This window comes from Pantherophis guttatus, chromosome 1, assembly GCF_059756535.1.
Source record: "Pantherophis guttatus breed Tessera chromosome 1, ASM5975653v1, whole genome shotgun sequence".
In the NCBI taxonomy this organism is placed as follows: Eukaryota; Metazoa; Chordata; class Lepidosauria; order Squamata; family Colubridae; genus Pantherophis; species Pantherophis guttatus.
In genome coordinates, this window is record NC_142063.1 from 308,582,972 (window position 1) to 308,610,873 (window position 27,902).

At 35.7% G+C, this 27,902-nt stretch overlaps 2 protein-coding genes across 2 annotated transcripts in view; one reads left to right on the plus strand and one right to left on the minus strand.

The window, feature by feature from the left end:
• MORN2 (MORN repeat containing 2) lies at positions 1–6,634 on the minus strand. The gene is made up of 5 exons (XM_034427479.3): positions 6,514–6,634; positions 5,370–5,420; positions 4,242–4,348; positions 2,198–2,334; positions 1–546 (listed from the first exon to the last, which is right to left on the minus strand). The coding sequence occupies exons 1-5, from the start codon at positions 6,518–6,520 to the stop codon at positions 444–446; spliced, it is 405 nt and encodes a 134-aa protein (XP_034283370.1). The 5' UTR covers positions 6,521–6,634; the 3' UTR covers positions 1–443.
• Positions 6,573–27,902, plus strand: part of DHX57 (DExH-box helicase 57) — a 36,931-nt gene continuing 15,601 nt past the window's right edge. Inside the window, exons 1-14 of the mRNA XM_034427478.3 lie at positions 6,573–6,674; positions 9,605–9,829; positions 10,426–10,572; positions 10,948–11,109; positions 11,745–12,529; positions 14,222–14,400; positions 14,789–14,910; positions 16,205–16,400; positions 17,751–17,875; positions 20,155–20,288; positions 21,038–21,092; positions 24,426–24,619; positions 25,491–25,607; positions 27,248–27,344. Of these exons, the coding sequence (XP_034283369.1) occupies positions 9,612–9,829; positions 10,426–10,572; positions 10,948–11,109; positions 11,745–12,529; positions 14,222–14,400; positions 14,789–14,910; positions 16,205–16,400; positions 17,751–17,875; positions 20,155–20,288; positions 21,038–21,092; positions 24,426–24,619; positions 25,491–25,607; positions 27,248–27,344 (2,531 nt within the window). The 5' untranslated portion in view covers positions 6,573–6,674; positions 9,605–9,611. The remainder of the gene's footprint in view (positions 6,675–9,604; positions 9,830–10,425; positions 10,573–10,947; positions 11,110–11,744; positions 12,530–14,221; positions 14,401–14,788; positions 14,911–16,204; positions 16,401–17,750; positions 17,876–20,154; positions 20,289–21,037; positions 21,093–24,425; positions 24,620–25,490; positions 25,608–27,247; positions 27,345–27,902) is intronic.

Consider the following 27,902-nt stretch of genomic DNA (forward strand, 5'->3'; position numbering starts at 1 on the left):
TAAGTTCAATTAATGTTTAATGTATTAATTAAAAACAGACTGATAAAAATGGCAGACTTTAAACTATTTATTTACATACATGTACTATATTGATTCAGTTAAATTTTACCTTGTTTTGCATACTTTCTATTCTTCCCAAATATCTCAACTGTTAATATTGAACTATTCATATTTTTATAATTGTTAGAAAACATTTTTAAACATCAGCATGTTATATGTACAACTATATGTACAATTATATATGTACAATAATTACAATTAAATAAAGAGAAAAAGATGAAGATGTTCTGAAAGCTAAAGAAATGAATAGGCCTTTATTTTACCTGTTTAAACTTTTTTTTAAAAAAAAAACAGTAATTTGTCTCCATTAAACTACACATAAAACCATTTGCTTGAAAACTCTATAGCAGAGATTTGATTCCACTCTATCAATCCAAACCATTCTACATTTCTAACTTTAGCTTCAGCCCTGGTGCTGCTGTATAGTGAAAGGTGCCATCCCATTCCAGCCCTTGGGTGTCTGTAAATTCTCCTTTCCCTTCCAGCCTGAGATAAAAACAAAAATAGCAGGTTAAACAAAAACAATAAACTATCCATAATCATGTACAACCTAGCGGTATTTTGAGACACAATTTGCTAAAACAGTAATTTGACTTATTTTAATTAGGTTCTTTTATATTGTCTTTCTGTATAAAACAGTAAGATGAGGTGCCACAAATTAAGGCAGATAACACCACCACAATAAAATTATCCAAACAATGACAGACGAAATATAGAAATAAAACATTGTAAGGAGTTTCAACAGCAAAATTAAAATCTTGAAATCTTTTCAGATATGGTACATGGATTCCTATCCTGTCAGCTATATTGACCCCAAGTCTTCTCTACAGTTCTTAAAAAGTAAAGAAATTCATCTTCCTGAGCTCTAAAATCAACCAAAATGGTGACTGCAGCCCTGAGAACATCAGGCATGTAGCACTTGGAAGAACTGCAATGTCTGGAAGAGTAAAGACATCAGCTTCACAACCAAATGCAGATTAATTAACACAATAATTTTTCCAATTGCTACGTATGCCTGTGAAACTTGGATTCCGAAAAAGGCAGATAGGACAAGGGTGGACACCTTTGAACTGTGGTGTTGGAGGTGACTTCTACGTATCCCATGGACTGCAAAAATAACAAACAAAGAAGTCTGAATCCCTAGTCCGAATCCCACCAAAAATACCAGCTGAAGCCAAGATTGCCCAACAGAAGCTATCCTATGTTGGTCTTGCCATGAGAGCTGACTCACTTGAAAAGACAATCATGCTGGAAGTGATCAGTGGAAAAAGGAGAAGGTGTCTGTTGGCTGGATACTATAAAGGATGATATCGGGAGGACCATAGCATGGATTTGAAGGAGGCAGCATGAAACAGAGGAGCATGGAGACTGCTGATCCATAGAGTGGCCAAGGGTCAGACATGACTAAATGGCTGATGATGCTGACAGTTTTTAAGCCCCAATTGGGTTAATCATTACAGTTGTTTAGACCACGGGTTTTCAAATTTCTTCAGGCCATGATAGATAGATAGAGAGAGAGATAGGGAGATAGAGAGATTCTGTATTTAAGATATTTCTAGGACCACATAACTGTCAAACAGATCAAGGCAGCACACAAAATAAAATTTAAGATCAGAGTAGAATAGTGTCACTGATATTCTTGCTTATATAATGGAACTTCGAGTGAAGTGTGCAGTCCTGGTTAATTGCTGCATCATTTGCCTTCAGGCTAAAGTTGGCAGGTCTGAAGGCTTAGTGCAAAAGATGACAAAAGTCTTGAGACCAATATTCAATACTCTGGAACCAATATTAGAAATTACCTGATAACTAGTTAACATATAATTTAGTTTACAGATATTTGGCCCAATCATTTTCAAAAACAGCATGTTGTGAGTATGACTGACTCTAGAAATATTAACTGAAGAGATCATACTCACCTACAAAGATAGGTTAACATAGAATGCTAGGCTACGGCATGTAACTTAAGCCAGAATTTTTGAGGTTGACACAACACAGTAAGCCAGAAACAAATTAACTATATTTTGGATTACATATATAAACCAAATTACATAAACCAAGACTAAATTTCTAATACAAACTAGGCATATTACTGTAGTAGATACTAAGATAATTTTTTGCAATAATTTTTTCAGCTTACTTATTTTCATTGAATTGTCCAGTATACTTGGATCCATTAGGAAATATATAAGTTCCAGTTCCATGTAACATGTTGTTCTTGAATTCACCTTCATAAACTGCACCTGAAGGATGTTCTAGCCTTCCTAAACCATTCATCTAATTTAACAAAAAGCGGTATTAGCATATGTATTAATAAAATTACTCCAAATATTATTTTCCTAAATTAAGTAAATTTAAAAGGGTCATCCTATGCATAATTAACTCAGGACAAGTTCAGCTGAATAAAGTTAAACTTATAGCTTACTCCAAGACAATTTGAGCTGGAAAATTAAACAATCTTATATCATACCAACTTCATTTAAGCACATTAAGAAGAATGAATTCAGAATCAAGCTAAATATGTTTTAGAACAGATGATAAACAATTATTGGGTTTTCCGGAAAATAAGACCCTGTCTTATATTTTTTGAACCCCAAAATAAGCACTTGACCTTATTTTCAGGGAGGTCTTATTATTTTGGGGCGCATGGAGCAAGATGGGGCTCCTCTTGCCGTCTTACCTGATTTCCAGCTCTGCATTTAAATATTTTTGGGGAGGGCTTATTTTCGGAGGAAGGCTTATTGTAGCGCATGCACTCAAAAGCCCAATTGGGCTTACTATCAGGGGATGTCTTATTTTCAGGGAAACAGGGTAATGTTTATTGTCTTCTACAATTTAAAAATATTGTTGCAGTGCTCTTGAAAGAATAAAAACTTTCTTCCTTGTGATCTATTCTAAAGTATGTGAAGCCTAATACTATGTAGATGCAAAATGAAATGGAATTTATCCGTGTTTATTACAGTCATGTCTCTCAAGTCCATGTGGATTCTTAGTGACCATATGGATAGATTTTCTCTAGGATGATCATTCTGTCCTCAAACTGGTCTTTCAGATTTTGTTGTACTGTTCTGAGACATCTACACTATTTGTAGATTTGCCTTACTTTGCAGCTTTAGCCCTGGGAGGAGAAGAACAATTAAGAAAATTGTGGTGCATCATGAACTCTCACCCCTCATTCTGCTTAAGGCAGAAAAGTCAATTAAAATATTCTAACAATATACTTGCTCTGCTTATACTAAAACAAGACAACGGCTAAGATACCATTAAGTTTATACAGGATATATAGCAAGGGTATATTTGTGTATATACACATTTTCATAAATGTGGACATATGTTTTTCACAAATTCTCCATTCCTTCCTACCTAAATCCCCATACGAAATTGCCATGAAAGGCTAAGAGGAAGTCAGTGAGATCAAATAAGATACAGCATGGAGGGTTCCAAGGTGTTCAAATAGAGGTATTTTTCAGTAAAATGAAGCTATAGCCACTATAGCTATTGGCTGTAGCCCAGTGTGAAATTCAAATTTTTTTACTACCGGTTCTATGGGCGTGGTGGGCGTGGCTTGGTGGGCGTGGCAGAGGAAGGATACTGCAAAATCTCCATTTCTACCCCACTCCAGGGGAAGGATACTGCAAAATCCCCATTCCCTCCCCACTCCTGGGGGAAGAATATTCCCACCCCACTCTGGGACCAGCCAGAGGTGGTATTTGCCGGTTCTCGGAAATACTCAAAATTTCCGCTACCAGTTCTCCAAACTACTCAAAATTTCCGTTACCGGTTCTCCAGAACCTGTCAGAACCTGCTGGATTTCAACCCTGCTGTAGCCCAAGTTTTATTTATTCACTGAGGTTTCTTAAGTCAATTATTTGCCATCAACTCCAAATTCTGGTCACTGAATGTTCTCTATATTTTTCTTCAGTACCACAGCACTTCCAGGGAATCCCACTGATATTTCTGATCTTTTCCTTCCACTTCCTTCAACCTTGATATTCACAATCATTTCCCCCTAATTTGCTATTTATTTGTATCACACACCCAAAGTATGTGAGTTTCTGCTCTCTAATTAGGGTTTCATTGGTACAGTCAGTTTTTATTTTTTTCTCAGAACTGATTTAATATTACTGTAATAGAAGTTCTTTAATTGTTTGCATGTTTTAGATATTTTTAAAAAACAAATATACCTTATCATTCTTCCATGCTCCACGATAAATAATTCCACCTGCAGTTGTATGAACTCCATATCCATTTCTCTCAAGAATTCCATCAGGTGTTCTTGTACAGTCACCATCTAATGAATCAAAAGGCAATGCAGGAGGGAAAACCCCAGTAATAAGTTACTCAATAGTATTAGTGGTGTATTTTTACTATGCTATAAAAAAAATTATCTGGCCACAAACCAATAGTATCATGCATCTTGAGAGTCTTGAGCTAAATTAGAACTGACAACCTAAAGAAGGCATGCTGAGCTAAGTCTCTGGGAAGTTCTACTGAAGTCTTGACAGAAAGTTTTACAGTGATTGCTCTCTCCATAATTCCTCTACTACAGAAGGAGAGGAAGAATGGAGAGACATAGCATGGGATCAGAACAATGGTCATTGAATCATCTGGGAACTGATTGATTATAGGTAGCTCATCCTTGCTTATAATATCAGAATTAGGTGGCTACCCAGATGAATCAGCTAGCTCAGACTATGAACCAATTAGTCCAGCAGATGGGACAAACTTAAGTTTTAGGGAATCCTTGACAGGATTTTACCATAGCTCAGCTGACAGCTCAGCATTATGGTTAATGCTGAGCTAAACTCAGCACATAGACATGGTGTATAATGCTATATTTTATTTTCAATACTGCTTTCAATAACTGTAGTATTCAAGGTGCAACATGATTTGATAATATCATTCAAGAAATGTCATACTTTAGGGTATACAATTAAATGCAGCTAAATGTTCATTAGCTGGAAATTTCTTCAAAGCCACTTTCCTATCTTTCCCAAACAGAATGAGATTATAATTTAGAGAAAACTGAGGAAATCCAACTCTACAACATTCCTGATATTCAAAAACAAACTCATCTCAGCTTATCTTACTAGTACAGACATGCATAGTAGATTATATTCTAAAATAATTCATTTGCATTGTAATGCTCAGGCTATTGTCTCATTTACAGCATAATCCTATTTTTTTAAAAGAATAAGAACTGTTGAATTTATGTTATTGCGAATAAGTGCAATACTGAATTGGAAATAATTTGTATACATTTTAATAATCTTTCACCAACACATTATAATATAGTATCTGTAAATATTTACCATACTTATCTTGATTTGGAAATATAAATGATATTTTATAAACTTCAGAACCTGTTGAGAAAGAATATATTTTTACTGATCTTTAAAAGTATCCTTCAGCCTAAATATAAAATATAAATAGAGAGAGCGTGTTTGATGTAGTAATTAAGGTACTGACATACCTTAACTCAAGTTTCATACTGGCTTCTTCCTTAAGCATGAAAACCGGCTAGAGGGCTTTGGGCTTTTGTTGCTTTCATTTTTAGTTGCTTCTCATCAGTAGCCCACCTCACAGTGTTGTTGTTACACACACATATATAATTGTTAACATATATAACATATACACTGCTCAAAAAAATAAAGGGAACACAAGCAGAAGACATCTGAGATCTGAATGAATGAAATAGCCTTATTAAATACTTTGTTTGTTACATACAGTAGTTTTGTGTTCCCTTTAGTTGTTTGAGCAGTGTATAAACTATTGTATGTAAAGAACAAAGTATTTAATAAGGCTATTTCATTCATTCAGATCTCGGATGTCTTCTGCTTGTGTTCCCTTTATTTTTTTGAGCAGTATATATTGTAAGGGGCGTGCATAAGCACACCAACGTGCCGACCGTCCCTGATCTACTGTCTCCATTTATTCGTATCTATCTCATGATGTATTCATAATCATGTTTATACGTTTATCTGTTATCTTATACATGCTTGACAAATAAATAAAAAAATGCACATACACACACACACACACACACACACACACACACACACATATATATATATAGAGAGAGAGAGAGAGGGAGGGAGGGAGAGAGAGAGAGAATAATAATCATTATCATCATCTCCTCAAGCTTAGTTCATTCTTCCATCTGTCCACCCATAAAGTATTCTACACTTAATGGATCTTTTGAGTGCAAAACCATTTTTACCAGTGTTTGGCGCTGGCTGGGGGATTCTGGGAGTTGAAGTCCACCCATCTTCAAGCTACCAAGGTTGAGAAACACTGATTATACCTTGTAACAGACACATCAACATTTCACTGGAGAGCTGCAAATCCTTCCTGTACTGAAACTGACCTAACTTTTTTGACTTCGATCAAGAAACACCTTCCTTTTTTGGTGTGTTTTTGTTTTTAAACAATCATTCCATTGGAATCGCTACTCACCGGACATAACTCGGAAAGTTGCACACGCGGTTGCTATGGCGACAAGGTTTACAGGAAGCGGAAGCTTTTTACTTCCAGGTGACCGTGGAGTGTCGGCTTCGGGTGAGATTCCGGGCAGGAGCCGGCGTCTCTGCTAAAGAGAATTAGCAGGAGAGACAGAGGTTTGTCATTATGGGGAGGGAGGGCGGGAGGGAGGGGTGATATTTACACTGACTTTCTTCGGGCGGTCTTTTCTGAGGCGGTAACCTTCCTTTGGCTTACTGGTCCTTTAGCAAGAGGGCAAATGTACGGAGAGTTTAGAGGGGTGGAGAGCCCCCGGATTGAGGAGGGTATTTTACAATATGTATGCAGGGAGGCTGTGAGTTTTCTGAACATGTCTCTTGAAACGCTGAACATGAGAGGCCTGAAAGTATTGAGGGAGACGAGGCATTTCAATCCGGTGTTTAAGTGTTTAAGTGATGCAATATGGCTTTTTACAATAATTGTAGTGGAGTGTTCTTTGCAGAAGGATATCTCAGGCTTGGCCCCTTAAAACTACCAAGAGCCGTGGTAGTACAGTGGTCTAAAGCACCCTGTTATTAAGACCAGCTGCCTGCAATTACTGCAGGTTCGAATCTCGCCAAGGCTCAAGGTTGACTCAGCCTTCCATCCTTTCTAAGGTAGGTAAATTGAGGACCCAGTTTGTGGGGGCAATAAGATGACTTTGTATAAATATACAAAAGGATGAAGGCTATTGCTTAGTAAGCCGCCCTCAGCATATAAATAAAAAAAAAAATTAAAAAAAAATTAGTGGCACTGAGGAGTAGATCTGACTTAAATCCACAAGCTCACATTAGTTGAATAGACGGTGTATTGATCATCAACTACAGTTCTCTATATGGTTTTTCCTATTTTCACTGTGAATACTGAGGTTCTCTTTCTCTCTCACCCACACACACCCACACCAATAGTGAGCAAGAATATGTTCAGTTAGGACAGGGGTGTCAAACTCGATTTCATTGAAAGGCACATCAGGGTTGTAAGTTTGACCTTGGAAGGTGTGGGGGGAGGGGGTGGTGTGGCCGGGAAGGGTGTTTGACAAAGACGCAAGATGCATTTTTTCCATTCTTTCTTTCCACAGTTCTATATATATCCATCTTCCAATCTCTTCTACCAGTTATTACTGGCAAACATTTATTACTTACTCTTCATACTGTACTGAACTTTTTATTTCTAAATTTATGCCCTATTGTTTAATAGTAAATAGTTTTTCCAGGCAGAAAAGCTATTTATACTATTGTATTTTTATTATTCAACTAATAAGATAATAATATAATATAATTAATAATAATAATAAATATGTAATATTTAATATATATAACATATAATATTTATAATATAATATAAATATATAATTATAATATTTAATAAATATAATAACTAATAATCAGAGAAGAGCAACAAAGATGATTAGGGGACTGGAAACTAAAACATATAAAGAACAGTTGCTGGATCTGGGTATGTCTAGTCTGATGAAAAGAAGTACTAGGGGAGACATGATAGCAGTGTTCCAATATCTCAGGGGCTGCCACAAAGAAGAGGGAGTCAAACTATTCTCCAAAGCACCTGAGGGCAGGACAAGAAGCAATGGGTGGAAACTAATGAAGAAGAACTAAGGAGAAATTTCCTGATAGAACAATTAATCAGTGGAACAACTTGCCTCCAGAAGTTGTAAATGCTCCAACACTGGAAGTTTTTAAGAAGAGATTGGATAACCATTTGTCTGAAGTGGTGTAGGGTATCCTGTCTAAGCAGGGGTTTGGAATAGAAGACCTCCAAGGTCCCTTCCAACTTCGTTGTTCTGTTCTGTTCTGTTCTGTTCTGTTCTGTTCTGTTCTGTTCTATTCTATTCTATTCTATTCTATTCTATTCTATTCTATTCTATTCTATTTTACTCTACTCTACTCTACTCTACTCTACTCTACTCTACTCTACTCTAATAAAACTACAATAGCATAAATAACATAATACAAGATTTAACAGCAGTGGTAAATTTCCAGTATAGTAAATAGAAATGGCTGTCAATTATAGATTGTTGATTGTAGATTAAATAGACCTACAATATGTAAAATCTGGCATTAGCCTGTAGTATTAACATAGGATGTTGCTTGTTTTCTATCTAGATCAGGCACTTACTTGTACTTACATAATTGTAATCCAGTCCAATCCAGTCCTCCTGCAGCACTCTGCTGGCCAAAATGGGCTGTGTGGAGGCCCTGCATGGCTGCCATACGATCCGTTTTCAACCTCCCCGGCCTCCAGCAGCACTCTGCTGGCCGCTCCTTTGATATTTCCAGCCTCATGGGCCAACGGGCCTTCAGTTTGACACCCCTGAATTAGGGAATACATAATTTATTGTGATTTATTATAGCTTATACTATGGTGATGTATTTAATGTAGTATATAATTTATATTATAATTTATAATATACTTGTACAAAATGTATGATTTTTAAAAATCTTTTTTACCTGGATTTTTGCCCTGCCACTCCCAGAGTTCCTGGCAATGTGAATAAGAAAATAACCTTATTTGCAATTCAAGAGGCCTTCCATAACAGGAAAGGAGATAGAAAAGGAGAAACAGACAGATATAAAAGTCTCCAAATGTTTAGTTACCAAATTCAGCAAAGTATAATTCACTCGAAGAACTGCTGCTGCTCTTATGGTGACTTTGTTGATTGTAATTGGAGAATAATTAAGCCATTACTGAATGTAACTCATAGCATGCAATGCAATTATACTGTATATATCCTCTACAGATATAATTTAATTAATTTTATTGGTTTAAACTTGATCCAATGGAGTATGATATACTATTGTCCACGTCACAAGTGGATCCTTATTGATAAATATACTGTTATAGAATAACATACAAATACTGTGACCAAAGCAAATTTACTAGGAAATATATCCCACGGTGTTTGTTATGGGTTGTGGGAGAGAGCTGATCAATTAATAATGTCAACTGATATCTTTACTGTGTGTTTACATAGTAAACCTAGCGCTATACTTCACTCTTGAGCATTTTGTTTCATGTTTTTTTTCCCCTTTAGCTAAAAAATGAGTTCAGCAAAGAGAAGAGGGAAATCCAAAAGTAGAGGAGGAAAAGGAGGAGGTAGTGGCAGCAAACATCAAGGCAGTGGCAGCAAACATCAAGGCAGTGGCAGCAAACATCAAGGCAGTGGCAGCAAACATCAAGGCAGTGGCAGCAAAAAAGGATTGGACGAAATCTGGGATGATGATTTCTGCGTTTTCGGTGAAACAAAAGATGCATGCAGGTTAGCAAAATGAATTATTCTTTAGAATATGAACTGAATGTAGTATCATAGAATTAGGAATGAGTATTTAGCTGGAGGTCAGAGAAATTAAGGAGATCCGAGCTTCATTTTGGGTTTATGAGATAATGGGATCTAAACTTTATTTCTCGGGTTCAGCACATAAATTTCTTTCTGTGCATGGGGAAGAGGTGCTTTCCTTTTTCAACAGGAAGCTCTTTTGCTCTGTCTGCTTAATGACCAACACAGTCTCTTGGGGACCGTACCTGGGAGGGTGGGGATAAAGGTGTTGAGCTAGGTTATTACATGTGGTCACCTTGCTTAACCTCAACAATTTATAACCAAAAATTGGGACCTTGTAAGTCAAGGACTACTTGTATATGTTTTTCCTCTTCGTTGCTTTGGCAAGAGATCTTTGCAATCTTCCTTATGTTTTCCACCCTTTCTGAGCATTTGCTAACAGCAAAAGATGGAATTGATCCTGTACAATTGTCATTTTAATCATAATTTTAACTAATGAATTTTATGTATTCTGATACGCATTTTACACTACTTGACTGTATTTGTAAATAATATACTTTTTCTTTTTGTACATCAAGTTCTGTTAATAAAGGAAATGGACAGGCCAAGCATGCATCCAAGATCAAAACACCTCTTCAGACTCTTCATATGACTTCAAAAAATCAGAAAAGAGTAAAAAAACTTCTTTCTGAGCTCCAGGAGCAGGAACTGGCTTCTGGTTCGAAGTGAGTTATTTAAAAACACAGCATACTTATTCTTTAAATATGACATGCCACCAAATTGTATATGAACCCTTTTTATTTTTATAACTGAATAGGCCTTTCACAGTATGTAATTATGGTATAAAATTTAGCATATCTAGATGGTTGATTGGTTTAGCAAACAAGATTTTGTACCCATTCTAGAAGAGGAAGCAATGTGTTTGTTTAACTCAAAGTGGCTGCATGTTTTACATAACAAATACAGTTAATTTCTACCTTTGAACAATTAAATAAAACCACTTCCAGACTGAGAGAGAAGAGTATAAAATCACTTTGTATAATCCTAATCCTCCAAATTAATTTATTGGTTGAAGTCCTAGAAATATTTTATGCTTCCAGGACAGTAATGTCAGATATAAGTGATTGCAGTGAGTCAGATGATGAGCAGTCCTGGTCAGATGACGATACATTCTCTAAAATCGATTCAAGAGCTGCTTCTCAAGCAACAGTGAATGTGCTAGAGACGGAAGTATCATCTTTTGCTGTGCATAAGCTTTCCAGGTAATTATGTTTGCATCTACATCAAAGCCATTATATAATTTAGGAATCGTGACTGGAATGGAGAGTGGCAGTTACTTGAAGGAATAACACAATGACTTCAGAATCTAGCATACTTACCTGGCAGGGGAGATACCTTGATCACGAACTCAATAGTAAGACAATTTTGGCTTTAATTTAAAAAAAAACACATTTCAGGCTGTTATAATTATCAAATTATTGTCAATGGACTGCTTTTTTCTAGAAATTCCAATTCTTTGTGTTATTATTGGGGAGGGGGGCAAGGGGGAAAGAAACAAGTTCTTCATTCAAGTCAATTTCCTACCAACCCAAATACTGCTAATCCCTTCCTGGCTCTTTTATTCTGCCCCAGGAGATTTTTAGGAATTCAACTCTGCTTCATCAATCATTCAAGCCATCAGTGTATCTTCATAGAATGCAAAATTTCATATTCTAAAAACAAGCACAGACTCGCATAACAAAGTATATTCTAATTGCAGAACCAAAGTGTATTATGCAATCCAGAGTAGCTTCTTCTCATAGGATAAAATAGGCCAAAAAATATTCATTTTTAGAAGTAGTAGAACTACTTGCTCTTGCCCAGATGGCACTTGTATTCACTGTTTTCTTCCTTCTAGGTATGGCTTTGATTCTGAACAATGCCGAGCAGTACTGAAATCTTACAATGGTAATATTGGAGCATCTTTGGAACATTTACTTATGCAGTGCTTCACAGAAAAGTTTGGAAAGGGAGTGCAGCTCACAGAAGCTTCTGTTCAAGCAAATATTAAAGATTGTTTTGAACAAAGGCAAGAAGAAGCTTTAGCCCTCCGTTCAATCTGTGGAGACAAATTTGTTGAACGAATTCAAAATCGAGTTTGGATTATTACATTAGAGTTGGCATATCTAACAAATATTCTCAGCAAGACAAAACAAGGAAATAGCATCACCAGTAACATAGTTAATACAAATTCCCAGGGTATCTGTAAATATTACCTCCGAGGAGATTGCAAATTTGGATCAAGATGCAAATTCAAGCATGAAACTTCACACAATGAGAAATCACTTCCCCCCATTCGCGAGGATGCTCATCTTAAACTTAATGCTCCTGTGTACGAACTTGAAGTAAGATTTCCAGAAGATAATAAATACCCATATCAACCACCTCTTGTGGCCTTCTATTCTACTAATGAGAACCTGCCTTTATCTTGTCGATTGCATTTAGCAGAATTCCTTTATGAAAAGGCCTTAATTTCATCTGAGTCTAATAAACCTGTAGTATATGATTTTGTAACATGCTTAAGAGATGAAGCTCAAGTCCTGAAATTGCTTAATAAGACATCCCACAAATACAGTGTTCCTCCACTGCCACCAAAACAGAAATTTCCAAGTAGCTCTAATAATCCATATCAGACTTCTGAAGGTATGTTTGTTTTCATAACTCTTTATTGGGAACTTGAAAATCAACTTTGAATGTCTCCATTTTGCTTCCAATTGATATGACAACCTTATTTAGGTATTCCTACTCTGGTGGGCTTGAAGGCTTGAACAATCTTGTATAATGAATAAGTTTCAAGAAGAAACTTTGTAACTGATTGGATCTTTATTTTTGTTTTTTTTAGTAATTTGCTAACATGGATAGACCTAGGCAATTTTCAGTTAGAGAGAATTGTGCTTCAAGAAATGAATTGTGTGTAAGTACAGAAATGTCAGATTTTGTACTTCAACAAATAAATTAACACCAAATGACAAACAGATATAACTATTTTTTAAAGTCATATTATATCACCCAGAGTTTTTCTAATGTATTGAGTTTCCAGTTTGGAGACTATAGAATTGAAAGAGACCAACCCAAGAGGGCAGATTTTCCCATTAAAACTTGCATTGGAGAATGAACCTTTAATATAATCCTTCATTGATCATTTTATTTGGATTAGCACTTTAGCCTTTGTTGTTCATTAATCCAAATCTCATTTACATTATTTATGGAAAGTGTACTATACCTTTTAATTGATACCTTAAAGTACCTTATAACAGTGGTCCCCAATCTTTCCAGCTCTGAGGACTGGTGGCGGTGGTGGTGGGAGAAGGGATGGTTTCATGCATGTGTGTGTACCGTTTGCACAAATTCAGCTTTATGTGCTTGTACACTTGCCGCTTATGCATGATGGGTCCAAACAGGTTGAACTGGGGGTTGGGGACCCCTGCCCTACAACATGTATCTTGAACAAAACATAAGAAAATTGTATCTAATAAAATCACCATTATAAACCTGAAAAGGCATAAATTTAAGAAAATTGATTTTAAAAAAACTTGTTTTCATCACGAAGTGAGCATTGGGATACAATGGATGCGAGAATGATAATATCTACTCAAGAACAATAACTTTTGCCTGACTTTAAGAAAACCATGATACATCTAATTTCAGTAATAAATACAGTGTGATATTCTCCTAAAGAATAGAACTTCAAATTCCATCAACATTAGGCAGCACCTGACAGGAAAATCCATATTGTAGTAGTGCTGTTTTAATCTATATAAGCCTCTTTTGAGAGAGAAATCAATACTAGGATGATTGAAACGCTAAAATGAGTGAATGTAATTCTGATCATGAGGAAACTGAAAGGTATTTTGGTAGGGAAAGTCTTCTAAAACGCAAGATAGAATCCGTTTTGATTGTACAAGCTCCTATGTTCATTTCCCAGCATCACTAGGCAGAACTAGGAAAAATGCTCTTTAAGATCTAGAGAAGCAATGGCAGTTTTCAATCAATAATAAGCTTGATGGAACAGGCCTGATTATCTTTTAACTTCAGTCAGGTCTTATACTTGCCTCTAGAGTGCCCAATTCATGGCTACATAATTTAATGGAATTCCTAATCTGAATTTATTTAGTGTATGATACATTTCTCCCATCTGTATCAAGGATGACCATCAGTGGAAGCCTGAATTCAATGTATGGTGGGCAGGATTCCTGAGCAGAAATCTGTCAAATAAATAAACTAGCCACTGGTGTACTGATCCCTGTGTCAACAATATTCATGCCTTCCCCCTCCACTCCAAGTTAAACCGGTATTGTAGAAGGTACCTGCTAATTGTTAAGATTTTTTTTAAAGCATCAACAGAGGTGGAAGCTGAGGAGGATGAGAATGACCAAGAGGGCCTACAAACAGTTCATATAGAGAAAGAGAGTTATGTGAATCTCAAAAAGAAACTTTTATTGAAACGCAGCACTCCATCAGAGTCCATTACCAAAGAAAATCTTAAAATTTGCAAACAATTCAGCATAAAAAAGGTATAGTTAGCTTTTAAATTGTTTTAACTATGAATATGTGTGGGAAAGTAGTTTAGTATATTGTAACTTTCTTTTTAAAAAAAATATCAGGCACATTTATATTCATGTAATGACCCTTGGATGTCATTTTAAAAATCCGCTATTGGCCAAAATTACTTTAATAACTGATTAAAAGTTGCAGCCCAAACTTGTGGTAATTAACAGTTGGATCCTAATTAGAATTTGTTCTACTTTCTTGAATCCCTTAAAAAGCATGATTTTGTTTATAAAATGCTTCACATATTTTTATTTATGTTGATTACCTGCTTTAGTGAACAGTAAATATATTATTACTTGTATATTGGAGGCTAATCATGGTTGCTGGTAACTTTGTGCATGTCTTTGTCAGTCTTCTAGGCATTACCAGACCATGTTACAAGAACGACAAAAACTTCCAGCGTGGGAAAAGAAAAAAGACATTCTCAGCTTGCTGAGCAAATATCAGGTCCTAGTTGTAAGTGGTATGACTGGGTAAGTGTATAATCTATGCCCAAACTTGAATAGAGGCTACATTCCACATCATGTTTGATGTCTCAATAGGCCAATACTCCTTTCTCTGTGTTTATGATTTACCATTTCTGGTTAAGACTAGATAGACAAACAGATCAAGCTAAAAAATAAAAAGAAGAAAATGAGATTTATCTAGTTGTTAGGTTGTAAACTGCCAGCAATGAAACTACTGTAGAATTAACTGAAAGAGTAATCATACAATCTCTACATATTTCTGCTAATAATTCAAATTATAATATAAGTTTAGAAGTAATTACAGTTTAAAACTTCAATTACAAATACAATTAAATATAAAATTCTAACATTTTTAGAACATCCTAACATTAAAAAGTCTGATTCAATGTTCTGTAGCCTCTATGGCAGAATGGTGTGAAGCAGAGTTCCCCAACCTTTCTGCCTTTGTGGACTGGCGGGGATGGTGGTTGCACGCAAGCAGACAGCAAACATGCATGTACAGCTCCATTTTGTGTGAGCAGCAGGCATGCACGCCCACTGTGGCCAGGTTCTGAACAGTTAATGGCCCAGTAGTGGGCTGGGACCCACTAGGTTGGGGACCCCTGGTATAAAGGATTCTCATACTTTTCCAATAGGAAGCTGTTTGCTTGTTTGTTTGTGTGCTTTGTAGAAGCATGGCAAAATGTGATCCCCAAAAAGAAGGTTCCATTTTGGCAATGCAAGAGAAATTTGCTCTTCCAGGAGAAAATGACTGAAAAGCTTAAGGCAATGAAACAGACATATTTTGAACATGCCAATAAGCCATGAAGATGGCTGGCATACAAATTTAAAAAGGATAAGGAAAAAAGAGCAATAGTACAACTGCAGGACGAGGAGGGGAATATCCACCATTGGTTAGATGAGAAATTTCTACATATATTTTTTGGCTTCAAATTGTAGAATTTGTAATAGTCCCATCTGTTTCGTACAGTTCAAGTTGCAGTCCTCACAGAAAATTTTTCATGAGGCTTGAATTCAGTCTTCTTTTTTCAAATTTCTGAATCAGTATTAGCGAATAGGAAAAATTAAATTATTTTTCTTTCAATGAGTATGTATAACTATAAAGGAAAGATTTGAGGCTAAAAAAACTATTTTAGCTTGGATTTTGTTACTTTTATATTTCATTGATTTATGCTCAGTCTTGAGAAGTAAACAATTCTTTAAAAGATATTATCCATAAAGTGTAGCTTAGAACACAATGATTTGTTATGTGCTGTTTGAGGGATGGGTGATTTTCCCACACACATTTTTTTCTTTGCAGATGTGGAAAAACGACTCAGGTACCTCAGTTTATTTTGGATTCCTCCCTTGAAGGCCCTTCTAATAAAGTAGCCAACATCATTTGCACCCAACCTCGTAGGATTGCTGCCATTTCTGTTGCTGAACGTGTAGCCAAGGAACGAACAGAAAGAGTTGGAATTACTGTTGGATATCAAATCCGGCTAGAAAGTGTCATGGTTTGTTTTTTTCATTTTACATTTGTTGAAGTGGTAATTCTGGTAATGTGTTTTAATATAACTCTTTTTAGTAAGTGAGAGAAAATATACACTAGTTTACTATTTTAGTTTTCCCTATGTATTCCTTATTAGATCTAAGGATGATACCAATTATTTGAACACATTTTGGTCAGAATGCTATAATATATTTTGTTGTGCAATTCCCAGAATTATAGGCAACTATATAAATTAAATTAAATTATTAAATTAAACTCCACTGCCTTTTTGCCCATGAATGGACATTCTTTTTTCTCTGTTTAAATAAGGAAGTGCTTCTGAAACAATATCTAACAGGTCCCAGATTGCTTAGTTATAATTATATTAGACTTTTGCATTTACTATCCTTTACCAGCTAGAGTCCAATTTACAATACTGAAAGATCTTTTGCTTCATTAGTCATGAACAAGCTGTAGTTTGTTGAAATAAATAGGATAGAATTTAATAGGGTGAAGTATAAAATTCTACATCTGAGTAGGAAAAAATGTAAAGTATAGCATAGGGAAACGTGGTTGGATCTGAGTGTTCTTTTCTACTATAAGATGAACGTGAGCCAGCATTGTGATATGATCCAGAGGTCTTCAAACTTGGCAGCTTTAAGACTTGTGGACTTCAACTTTCAGAATTCTCCAGCCAGCTATACTGGCTGGAGAATTCTGGGAGTTGAAGTCCACAAGTCTTAAAGCTGCCAAGTTTGAAGACCTCTGGTGATATTGCTGTTGAAAAGGTAAATGCTATATTAGGGTGTATTATGAGCCCAAATCATGGGAAGTATATATTCCACTCAGCTGTGCTCTGGTCCATCATTTGGTTTATAGATATCACAGTTCAAAAAGGGCATGACAAAATTGAGCAAATTCATGCAGAGCTAAAAAGATGAAGGGTCTGGAAACCAAGCTTTGAGTTAGCTTCTAGAAAAAACAACTGGGGAGTAGATATGAGAGCAGTTATTAAATATTTGAAGGGATGTCTGACAGAAGAGAGAATAAACTAATTCTCGGTCGGCCCAGGGGGCATTAGGTTAAATAGGAAGGAAGGAGAACCTTCCTGACTGTCCAAGATGTCAGCCAGAGGAAATGCTGCCACACAAAGTGGTGAGTTCTCCTTTACTAGAGGTCATCAAACAGAACTGATAATCAGATGTGTTCTGGTGGTTCTTGAATTGAGCAGGGGGTTGGACTAGATGATCTCCAAGATACCTGCCAACTCTATAATTATAAACAGACTGCCATTTTATGATCCATGGAAAACAAAATAATCTGACAGAACAATTATTTCCTTGGCCATTTTAATATTTTATCTTTTTTATGCAAGTCTTCATCTACACGGCTATTGTACTGTACTACTGGAGTGCTTTTGAGAAGGCTAGAAGGGGATAAAAATTTACAAGGAATAACTCACATTATTATTGATGAAATACATGAGAGAACAGAAGAAAGGTAATCAAACCTTTAAAAGTAGGCAATTTTTCATTATTGTATTTTTTAACCTTTCTCTAAATTTACTCTATTTATACTCGAATGCTTCTGTTGAATTACCATTCCATTTTTTATTTTAATATTTTATTTTTGCTCTGCTAATCTGGCCAATCGAGAGGTGGACCAGCATTTTTCTTCAAAGTGGAAGCAACTGAGTTCCTGGAACAATAGATTTTGGGGTTTCATTTCTGATTCATTCACCAGTTCCTCTTTTGCTGTGGTTGTCAACTCTGTTAAAAGTGAAGTCATCTTCAGTCCCAGAAGTCTAAAGGTTGTAAATTTGTATGTTTCCTTTCCCCCTGTCTTTGTGGTATGCAGAAGAAAGAATTTATTTATTTATTTGATTTGTTTGCTACCCATTTCATTTTAACAACAGAATACCTCATGCACATTCTGTTTTAAACTGCACTGTTGACCAAGACAGCAAAACAATCTAAGGATTATTCCTAGCTTCTTTAACAATTAATCAGAGTTCAAATCATGATTCCCAGCATTTATATAATCATATACTAGACACTGGAGAAAATAAATAAAATAAACTACTATTCAGTCTTCCAGCTGCATGGAAAACTGAGAAAGGTGAATGTATAGCAAAAGTAGCATTTCAGTTTGGGTTTTGTGCCATGAGCTTTTAGCTTTGAGATCACACCAGCTCATTCTTACAGTACATACTAATAATATATTACTTATTAATCCTGGATTACTACATTATGCTAATCAACCTCTAGATTGGAATTACTAACATTCGGTTCAAAGCAGGGGTGAAATCTAATTTTTTTTGCTACCGGTTCTGTGGGTGTGGCTTAATTAGTGGGCGGGGTTTGGTAAGGTGACGGTGGGTGTGGCCAAGTCAATGTCACTTCTTTGCCCTTTTTTAACCTACAAAATACAACACAACACAACTGGCTCACCCACAATGTAAAAGCAGCTGTGCTAGACCCAAAATGGCCCCGCAACAAGCAGGAACCTCACACAGCCACAAAAAGCCCAAAAAAACAATTTTCACACTTTACACACACAAAATTCCACATAGAGCTTTGTGAGATTTTGTGTGTTTGTGTAGTTAGAGTGAAACACTACAGAAACACCCTAAATCTCAGAAAGCTGCACAAATATTATGTTATTTTAATTTATTTTTATTTTTATATAAAAGCAGCTTCCTAAACTTTAAATGGCTAAGTCTAAAAAAAGAACAACTAAAAAAAACTCCAATTAACTATTTTTTTTAAAGCTCCCAAAGGGGAAAAAAACTTACCCAATTGAACGGGTCTCCAACCTTGGCAACTTTAAGACTTGTGGACTTCAACTCCCAGAATTCCTCATCCAGCTTTGCTGGGAGTTGAAGTCCACAAGTCTAGGCAGGCAGGCAGAAAGAGCTGCTCACCTATGAGCTTGATTGCAGGCAGGGAGATTCAGTTGCTTGCTGATGCATGGATTGCGATCATGCGATCAGCAGCTAAGGTAAGCAAGCTGGAGGCTGGGAGGGGGCGAGAAAAAAAGAAACTTTTTTTCTTTTACATGGCTCTAGCGATCCAAGATGAGTTGCCTGATTAGCAGGCAACTCAGCTGGGATGTCAGAGCTTGGCTGGTCAGAACCATTTAAAAGGAAAAAAAGGCTCTGATGATCGCGGGGCTCAGCTGGGCATGGGGGCGGGGGCAGGGATTTTTGCTACTGGTTCTCCGAACTGCCCTCCGCCATCGCTACCTACTTGCCCAAGCCGGTCCGAACCGGGAGCATTTCACCCGATTCAGAGATGTGAGGATATTTTATGAAAAAAATCCTGGCCTACTGTCTTTCTCCTATGCTCTTAATTGACTGCTATATAAGAAGTTACTTTCTAAAAATCAGAGCAAGTAGAAAAACAAAAATAGAAAGACATAGTAACTACATCGAATTTGGATGCTTCACATAAAAATAGTATTTTTTGCAAACTTCATTCCTAAAAGTTTTACTTGTTTGGTAACTGTGACTTCTTGTTTCAAGTGTGGTGTATTTTTTAAAAAAATTTGCTTTTCATTGATGAGGACAAATTATTATCCTCCCCCTACAGAATAACAGAAAAGGTATATTGTTTGTATTTCAGTTTCTGCCATAATATGTAATATATTTACAGCTTTGGACCTAGAACATTAAGAACTAAATAGGGAGTGGACACCCAAGAATCACTTCTAATATTGAAAGAGGATGCAAAAACATTCAAATGTTGGAAGAATTTTAATTTTTCCTTGGTTTTTTCCAGTGACTTCTTGTTATTGATTATGAAGGCCTTATTGTTACAAAGACCAGAGCTACGTGTTATACTAATGAGTGCTACTCTGAATACAGACATCTTTTCTCAGTATTTTAATTTCTGCCCTATTGTGAATATACCAGGTGAAAACAGCTTCTTTTACTATTAATTCCTTCACTGTTTTACCTTCTGCTGATTTTACAGCAAATATCTCCATTATGTTTCTATATATTTGCATCATATTGTATTGATAATAAAATATTTGAGCCGAGAAAACTATACCAATCTTAAGAATTTGAAGGGCATAGTAACCATAGTAAAAAGCAATTTTAATATTTATCAATAATTTGATGCAATTGCCTTTCAAGTATAAAAAAAGCAATTAGAACTTTATATTTGTTTTACCAATTTCTTCCATTTATTTTTCTGTTTTTTAAAATACAAAATAATGTGCATTTATTTTAAATCATGATAATGGTGATGTCAATGTAAATATTAATGTTAAGAGTTTTGTAGTGTTTTAAAATTATTTTAAAAGATATGTCTAGTTCATTATATTTCATAATATTCAATATAATAATTATATGAAATGTTATGACAATTGTAGATTCTCTATTTACTGATGTTTTATTTTCCAACCACATCCTTTTTCATTTTTTCTTTTTTTCTTTATGTAGTAGTTTGTTCCTTAAATGGATTAAAATAATACTTTATTTCAAAAAAGATTCTTGTTTGCTGCCCATTTTGCAGTAAAATTCAGCTTATAACTGGACAACAGTGCTCCAAATTGGTTGGAATAAAGCTTCCAATTCTTTGCTCTGTTTTGTACATATTTTGGGTCTATTTCACTAAAACTATTTTCCTATCTATTTATCATTGTTTCCACCTCTAGGAAGCACATTCCCTGTAGAACAGTTTTTTCTAGAAGATGCCATTGCAATGACTGGGTAAGAAGTCTCCAAAACAAGTCTAGCACCAGCAATCCTTTTACGTAATATAAATTTCTTTTCAGACTGAAAATTCAGACTGTTGTTGGATCATCCTTGTGGAATAACACAGTTAAACCTCAGCTAATGTAGATAACACTACTGCACTGTATCAAATAGGATTTTAAATTAGACTTGGAAGAGAAAAAATGCCAAGTATTACTAAAATTTTAGTATATTTCAAGAATCTGTCAGACTCATATATTTTATATCATTAAGAATGTAAAGACTATGGAAAAACATGGTACAGTATGTTTATGTTGAGATACTTTCATTTGTTTTGTAATGTGAGTTTTAATATGCATTAGATGAGCACTAATCTTGCATAAGAGCAAGAAGTTTAAAAGAAAATTAGGAAGTGTGAAATGGAGTGCAATCTCAGATTAATTACTGGATTTAAAAGGGCTGTAACTTTCTGCCAGCCACAAAGCAAGTCTACAGGTAATCCTCAATTTATAACCATTCATTTAGTGAGTGTTCAAAGTTACAATAGAACTGAAAAAAGTGACTAATGACCAGTTTTCACCTTTACAACCATTGCAATACTCCCATGGTCACATAATAAAAATTCAGGCACTTGGTAACTGTATTTATGACAGTTGCACTGTCCTGGGGTCATGAGGTCACCATTTGTAACCTTCCCAAGGACTTCCGACAAGCAGAGTCAAAGGGGAAAGCCATATTTGCTTAACAACCACATGATTCACTTAACAATTTCAGTGATTCGCCTAACAACTGTGGCAAAAAAGAAAGTCATAAAATGAGGCACTTAACAACTGCATTACTTAGCAGCAGAAATTTTGGGCTCATTTGTGGTCATAAGCTAAGGACTACCTATATTTATCTAGTCCATTTTCCCAGAATCCAATGAAAAAGAGCAAGTATCTAGTCATTGCAGAATTGAAATATATGATAAAATGTACAGGCATAATCCTGTGTAATTTTTTTTTGGGGGGGAACTCCTCTCTTCCTTTCAGTATTTTATAAGTAATTCTCAAGTTACAACAATGGTCATAACTATTTTACGACATGTTTTGTGGCTGTTGTTAAGCGAATGCCATGGTTGTTAAGCGAAACCATGGCTTGCTACCAACTGGTTTTGCCAAAAACTGGAAGTAAAACACGATCATGTGATTGGGGGGGCAACCCTCAGAACTTCATGTCGTAAGGGCCCCCAAGTAGAGATGCTGGAACTTGAACATTTTTAAGTCGAGCACTACTTGTATTGCTGATATGAAAGAAGGGGATAAGCAGTGAGTGATCCTTCATCCATTACAACCTAATTTTTGACATACTCTAATGGAGGAATTACTATTTTCTAAATTAGATATTTAGACTGTTAGTAACCAGTAGCAATAATGACAGAAATTCATGTTTCTTTCTCTCTAGCCTGATGCTTACAAATATCTCTTAATTTTTTTCTTGCCAACCCAATCCAAAATAAAATGAAGACTGGTTTACATCAGTGTAGATCAGTGGTTGTTATTGTTGATGAGCAGATTAAAAGAGTAAGCTTTAAGTTATAGCTGTATTGATTCTCCAAGTAAATCCTACTGAGTAAAATAGTACACTTTTTAAAAATAGGTATGTCTTGGATTGTACTATGAGGCTGCAATTCATACAGAGAACTGCACTTAGTGATATTTAACTCAATAGAACAACTGTTGGAACAACTAGAGTGAAAATTAGATAAAAGCTAGAGCTAAGTGGCATTTATGTCTTTATATTTTTATGTGGAAGTTGATGTGGGCATTGTTACTGTTGTGATTTGAATCAGTTTTAATCTAACCATGGATATCCTAATCCTTATTTATATATACTATAAAATACCAAAGGTTGTTTTCATTGTAGTGGGGGGTGGGGGGAGAGAGAGAGGTGTGTGTGTGTGTATACATAGAGAGAGAAAAGTCAGGCATACAAATTGAGCATATGAAAGGGAAGGCCTTTTAAAAATGTTGACATTTTTAACTGAAGTTATATAAATTGGTGTCAGTTTTCTGAATTAATTTTATTCCTGGATCTGTATAATGTAATTAAAACGTGTGAAATACGTTAGTTTCTCTACCAAATTTCCCCATCATCACAACATCTCCAGATCTTTTACATTTTTGATTGCACACCTAATGAATCATTTTGAATTCTATATTTGAGAGAAGATAAAGGCCTGGCATACTCTGCTAGACTCACTGTCCAGCCTGGTCTTGAGCTATGCTCAGAGGGATACTGTGGGCAACCAACAAATGTGTCAGAGAGTCCACACACCAAAAAGATTTCAAGTAATCTTGTCAAACTTTGCCAAGTGCAATAAAATCAATGATCCATTTGATATCCATATGCTTTCTTTATAGATGTTAAAATTTAGTTTATAAAAAGCCAATTCTTAAGATATAGTGCTCTTTATCAAATTCCAAATGTTGATATTTGTGCAATAGCATTTCAAAATATAGACATAGCCTTATCCAAAATGCTTTCTGGCCAATAGTCTATTTCAGGGATGTCAAAACGGATTTGGCCTGCCGGTTGCTTAAATTTGGCCTGTGGGGCCGGCCTGGAAACAGCAAAAGACTGGCTTGCGATGCCTTTGCTAGCAAAAACAGAGCTCGGAGGGAGGCTGTGCACAGCCCCCTGTGCCACGTTTTCTGCCATGATGGCCTCCTGCAGCCCCCCTGGGCTCTGTTTTCACTGGCAGAGGTCTGCAGCAGCCGTCTAGGCCGAAAACAGTGTGGGCTCCGTTTTCGCTGGCAGAGGGCTATCAAAACAAACTAAAAACAAAACAAAAGGAGAAATGTTTCCCTTTTGCATCTGAGCATGCAAAAAGGAACAGGAAAGGAGAATAGGAAAGAGGAAAGACAAAAAAAAAGAAGGAAAGATAGGAAGAGCGCAAGGAAGGAAAATAAGGAAAGAGGGAAAGAAGAAAGGAGAATGAAGAGGGAAGGGGAAAAAAGAGAAGGAAGGAAAGGAAGGAAGGAAGATTGTAATGAGAGTGAGTGAGGGTCTCAGGGAAGTCCTGCCTTAGCACTTGGCCACCAGAGGTGCCCCCGACACGAGTCGCGTGTCATGCCCACCATGGCCGCGCCCACCCTCAGCCCCTCCACGCCCACCTGGCCCTCCAAGATCAAACACAACCCTGATGTGGCCCTCAATGAAATTGAGTTTGACATCCCAATCTAGTTTATCTTAATTACACAGCACCATTCATAAAGTATAAGCTTCTGGAAAAACTGTTAACTATTTGAAAACCAAGGATAAGTATTTGCTTTTTTTTCCCCGTGATCTCTCTCGGCATGAATTCAGGTATGTTTTGGAGCATGGCAGTCCATATATGCGCAGAGTAAAACCAACTGCACACAAGACAGGAAGACACGCACGGACTGCTGCAGAAGAAGTGGAAGAGACTCTAAAGCACACTGATTTGGTGAAAATTGCAGTCCAGGATTCAGTCCCAGATCAAACACTGACTTTCCAACAATTGCTGATACGTTACAAAGGTATCCTTCTGGTGAACCTGGTATACCCATTGGTTCTAGGAATTCTTTGTATATGAAAAATATTTGGTTTATTACCTGAAAGTTGTATGCACAAATTGTAAGACTAAAGCCTTTTGCATATCTATCTGTACTAGGTCTTATTTGTGCCAAATTTTTCAGTTTTTTTGGAATTTTCAACAGAGAGATTCCAGATCCTGGCCATTATCTTTCACATAATAAGAATTGACATGTGAATTTCAGCTATGCAAATAGGAATACTGAATAATAGTTAAAATGATTTCCCTTGGAATATGATTGGTGGTGAGCAGCTGGGAAATGTGTCCATCTTAATTTATTTTTCAATACTTTCTGGGCAGGAAACAAAATTCAAACTTTTAAATTCAGTAAATTCATGCTTGCACAATGGATAGAGAGGACATGGTACTGAATGAAATGTATACTAGGGATAAATAAGTCAGTGAACAAGCAGTCTGCTATAAGGGATAGTAGAACTGTATATGTAGCTCAACAGAGTGATTCAGGTTAACTATTACTAATAAAGCTATTGTATGTCCAAGTGGAAATTCAGGATTTTATTTATTTTAATAAATAATAATCTAATGCCCTAATTGAAATGTCTGTTGTATGAGATTTCAGGACAATGCAAAGGATCTATGAAGAACAAAATTTTCTTTTTGAAAGGTTGAAAATGTATGCAACACTTTAAAAGTCAGAGAAAGTCAGAGAAAGTGCTACATAGGAAACACCTATTTCTCTTGTCAATTTTTATATATCTTGGTGGTTTGCATTTTTACTAACTAAATTTACTACATTTTACTGCTGGAATTATTTCTTTCTCTGCTTATGCATATTTCCTTCTTTTTTTTTGTAGGTGTTAGCAGATCAGTATTAAAAACCATGGCAAACATGGATTTAGACAAAGTAAATTTTGAATTAATTGAAGCCTTATTGGAATGGATTGTCAGTGGCAAACATTTATATCCACCAGGTAACTTAAAAACAGTTTAAAACTGTGATCTGTTTTACAAATTGATTAAACTGAATAGTTCCAAAGTGTACAATTTCATAGAAATAGGACATTCTTACTATTGTGATGAGGAGTTACATTTTTAAAGAAGCATTGCACTCAGGCAACAATTTAAAGAAACAAGACTATTTTTCTTGTTCCTTTCTCTTCCCTTCTTTTTCATATACAACTCAATTATTTTTATGTTTCCCAGGTTCCTTCTTCAAAAGGGCTAATAAGATTTTTAAATAATTGTGTTTTGTTTTAAGTGAATTATTAAAGGTTATGCACAAGAAAATAAGGGAGTGAAAGAGTACTTGTAAAAACACCATATATTTCAAGTAAACTAAAACATTAGCTGGAGGGTTGTCTGAATTTAAATAAGTGACATGAACAAAATTCAGGCACTTGGCAAAAAATATACCATTACAACAGTTGCAGTATCCTGGGGTCATGTGATCATCATTGTAACCTTCCAAAGGGGCTACCAACAAGCAAAGTTAGTGGGGGAAGCTAGATTAATTTAACGACCATATGGTTTACTTAACCACTTAACACCCACTTAACAACTGTGGCAAAAAAAAAAGGTTGTAAAATTGAGCACAACTCACTTAACACTCACTTTATGAAAGAAGTTCTGGTCCCAATTGCGGTCACAAATCAGGGACTACTTTTATAGGATGACTCGAGCACTAAGTGAGGAGGGGCACTTATTAGAGTAGCTTGGAGGCCATGACAGTGCAATACAAGAATAACTGTAGCATCATCCAAGCATGAAAATAAATGCTCTGAATCAACACACTAGACCATAAATCTTTAAACCTTACTAAGTTAAAAACTCTCATGCAAATAACACAAAGAATACAAAAGGGGTATTTAGGTGTAAAGACCCAATGGAACTGGCCTCCATTATAATAGATTGAGGCCTTAAATGTTCTCTCTAGATCCAAATCAAGGACTTCTTGATCATGCTAACTGCTCTTTCAGTGTCAGCCTTGCATGTTTAGTTATTTATTTATCACCAACTGCAATTGGTTTTTAATATATCTATAAACAATATAATAGAATGTCCCTGGTATAATGAATAAAAATGGTAATACAAATAACACTTTAAAACAGCTATATATAGTACAACACAGATAAAACAAAATGAAACTAAGTAGCCAAGACTTAACAAGTAAAGAACTCATACTGTAGATTGTAGTACTCTCCAGAAAAAATGTTTTAAATAGACACTTTAAACATTACTTTCAATCATTTTAAAAAGATTCAGAGAGAACATTTCATATAGGAAAACTGCATTTATGGATAGGTACTCATTGCTGTGCATGAAGCAACATACATTATGGACATCTGCAGAGGCAGTAAATGACATACATTCAAAAAGTGCAGAAATTTGATCATCCCAACATCCCTCCATTTTGACACTGTCCACCCTGCCTGTTACCCTCAATAATATAAAAGACACTTGTTTTAAATGTGTTTTCCAAATGGAAGTACTTTCTGCATTGAAAATGTAAAATATGAAGCAGCAGAGAGGAACTGAGAAAAACAAAGATAAATATGGCAGTGAAGGAAACAGAATAGCTTCTACTCATTTTATTATTTTAATTCATGTTTAGGTGCAGTACTGATATTTTTGCCAGGCTTAGCAGAAATTCAAGCATTATATAATCGGTTGCAGTCTAATGCCATGTTTAACAACCGGCACAACAAACGGTATTGTCTTTTTAATCTACTTTTAAAAGAAAAAAATTGAAACTGATATTTTAATCTTGTCAATGAATTTAGGTATTTTATTTAAAAGTTATATAACATTTCTTCCAGTGGAATATAGCCACAGCGAATGCTTGTTTACTAATATTCTATACTTCTCAGTCAAACTTTTGAAGTATTGGAACTTCCAAACTATTGTAATCTGGTTATTGAACCAATAACTTGATAAATGTATATTAGCTAATCTTTCAGTACCTCAACCATATTAAAATCAAACCTGGGCAGGTATTGCAACAGAGAAGGCAGATCTCCTGGATCCCAATAAATAACATTGCTTAAAGGAGGGACCTGGAACAAGCCCACCCCATCAGTTCAAATGAGCAAAAACAGTTAAAAATAGGTGTCTCACAAGTAACACATCCCTGTGCAATGTAGAACTTTATAGGTGACAGTCAGAATTATTCAGAAAACAGCTTTAGGAGCCTGTACAGCTCATGGAGCAAAACTGTTACTTGGGTGAAGAGTCCAAAGCATCTGCAGTTGTATGTTACATGCATTACA

What these genes read in the sequence shown, in the direction of transcription:
- MORN2 (XM_034427479.3), bottom strand. An exon ending in TCCAAATCAAGATAAGTATG is followed by an intron (nt 4,349 to 5,369) that starts GTAAATATTTAC and finishes TTGATTCATTAG; the next exon opens with ATGGTGACTGTACAAGAACA. An exon ending in GAGCATGGAAGAATGATAAG is followed by an intron (nt 2,335 to 4,241) that starts GTATATTTGTTT and finishes TTGTTAAATTAG; the next exon opens with ATGAATGGTTTAGGAAGGCT.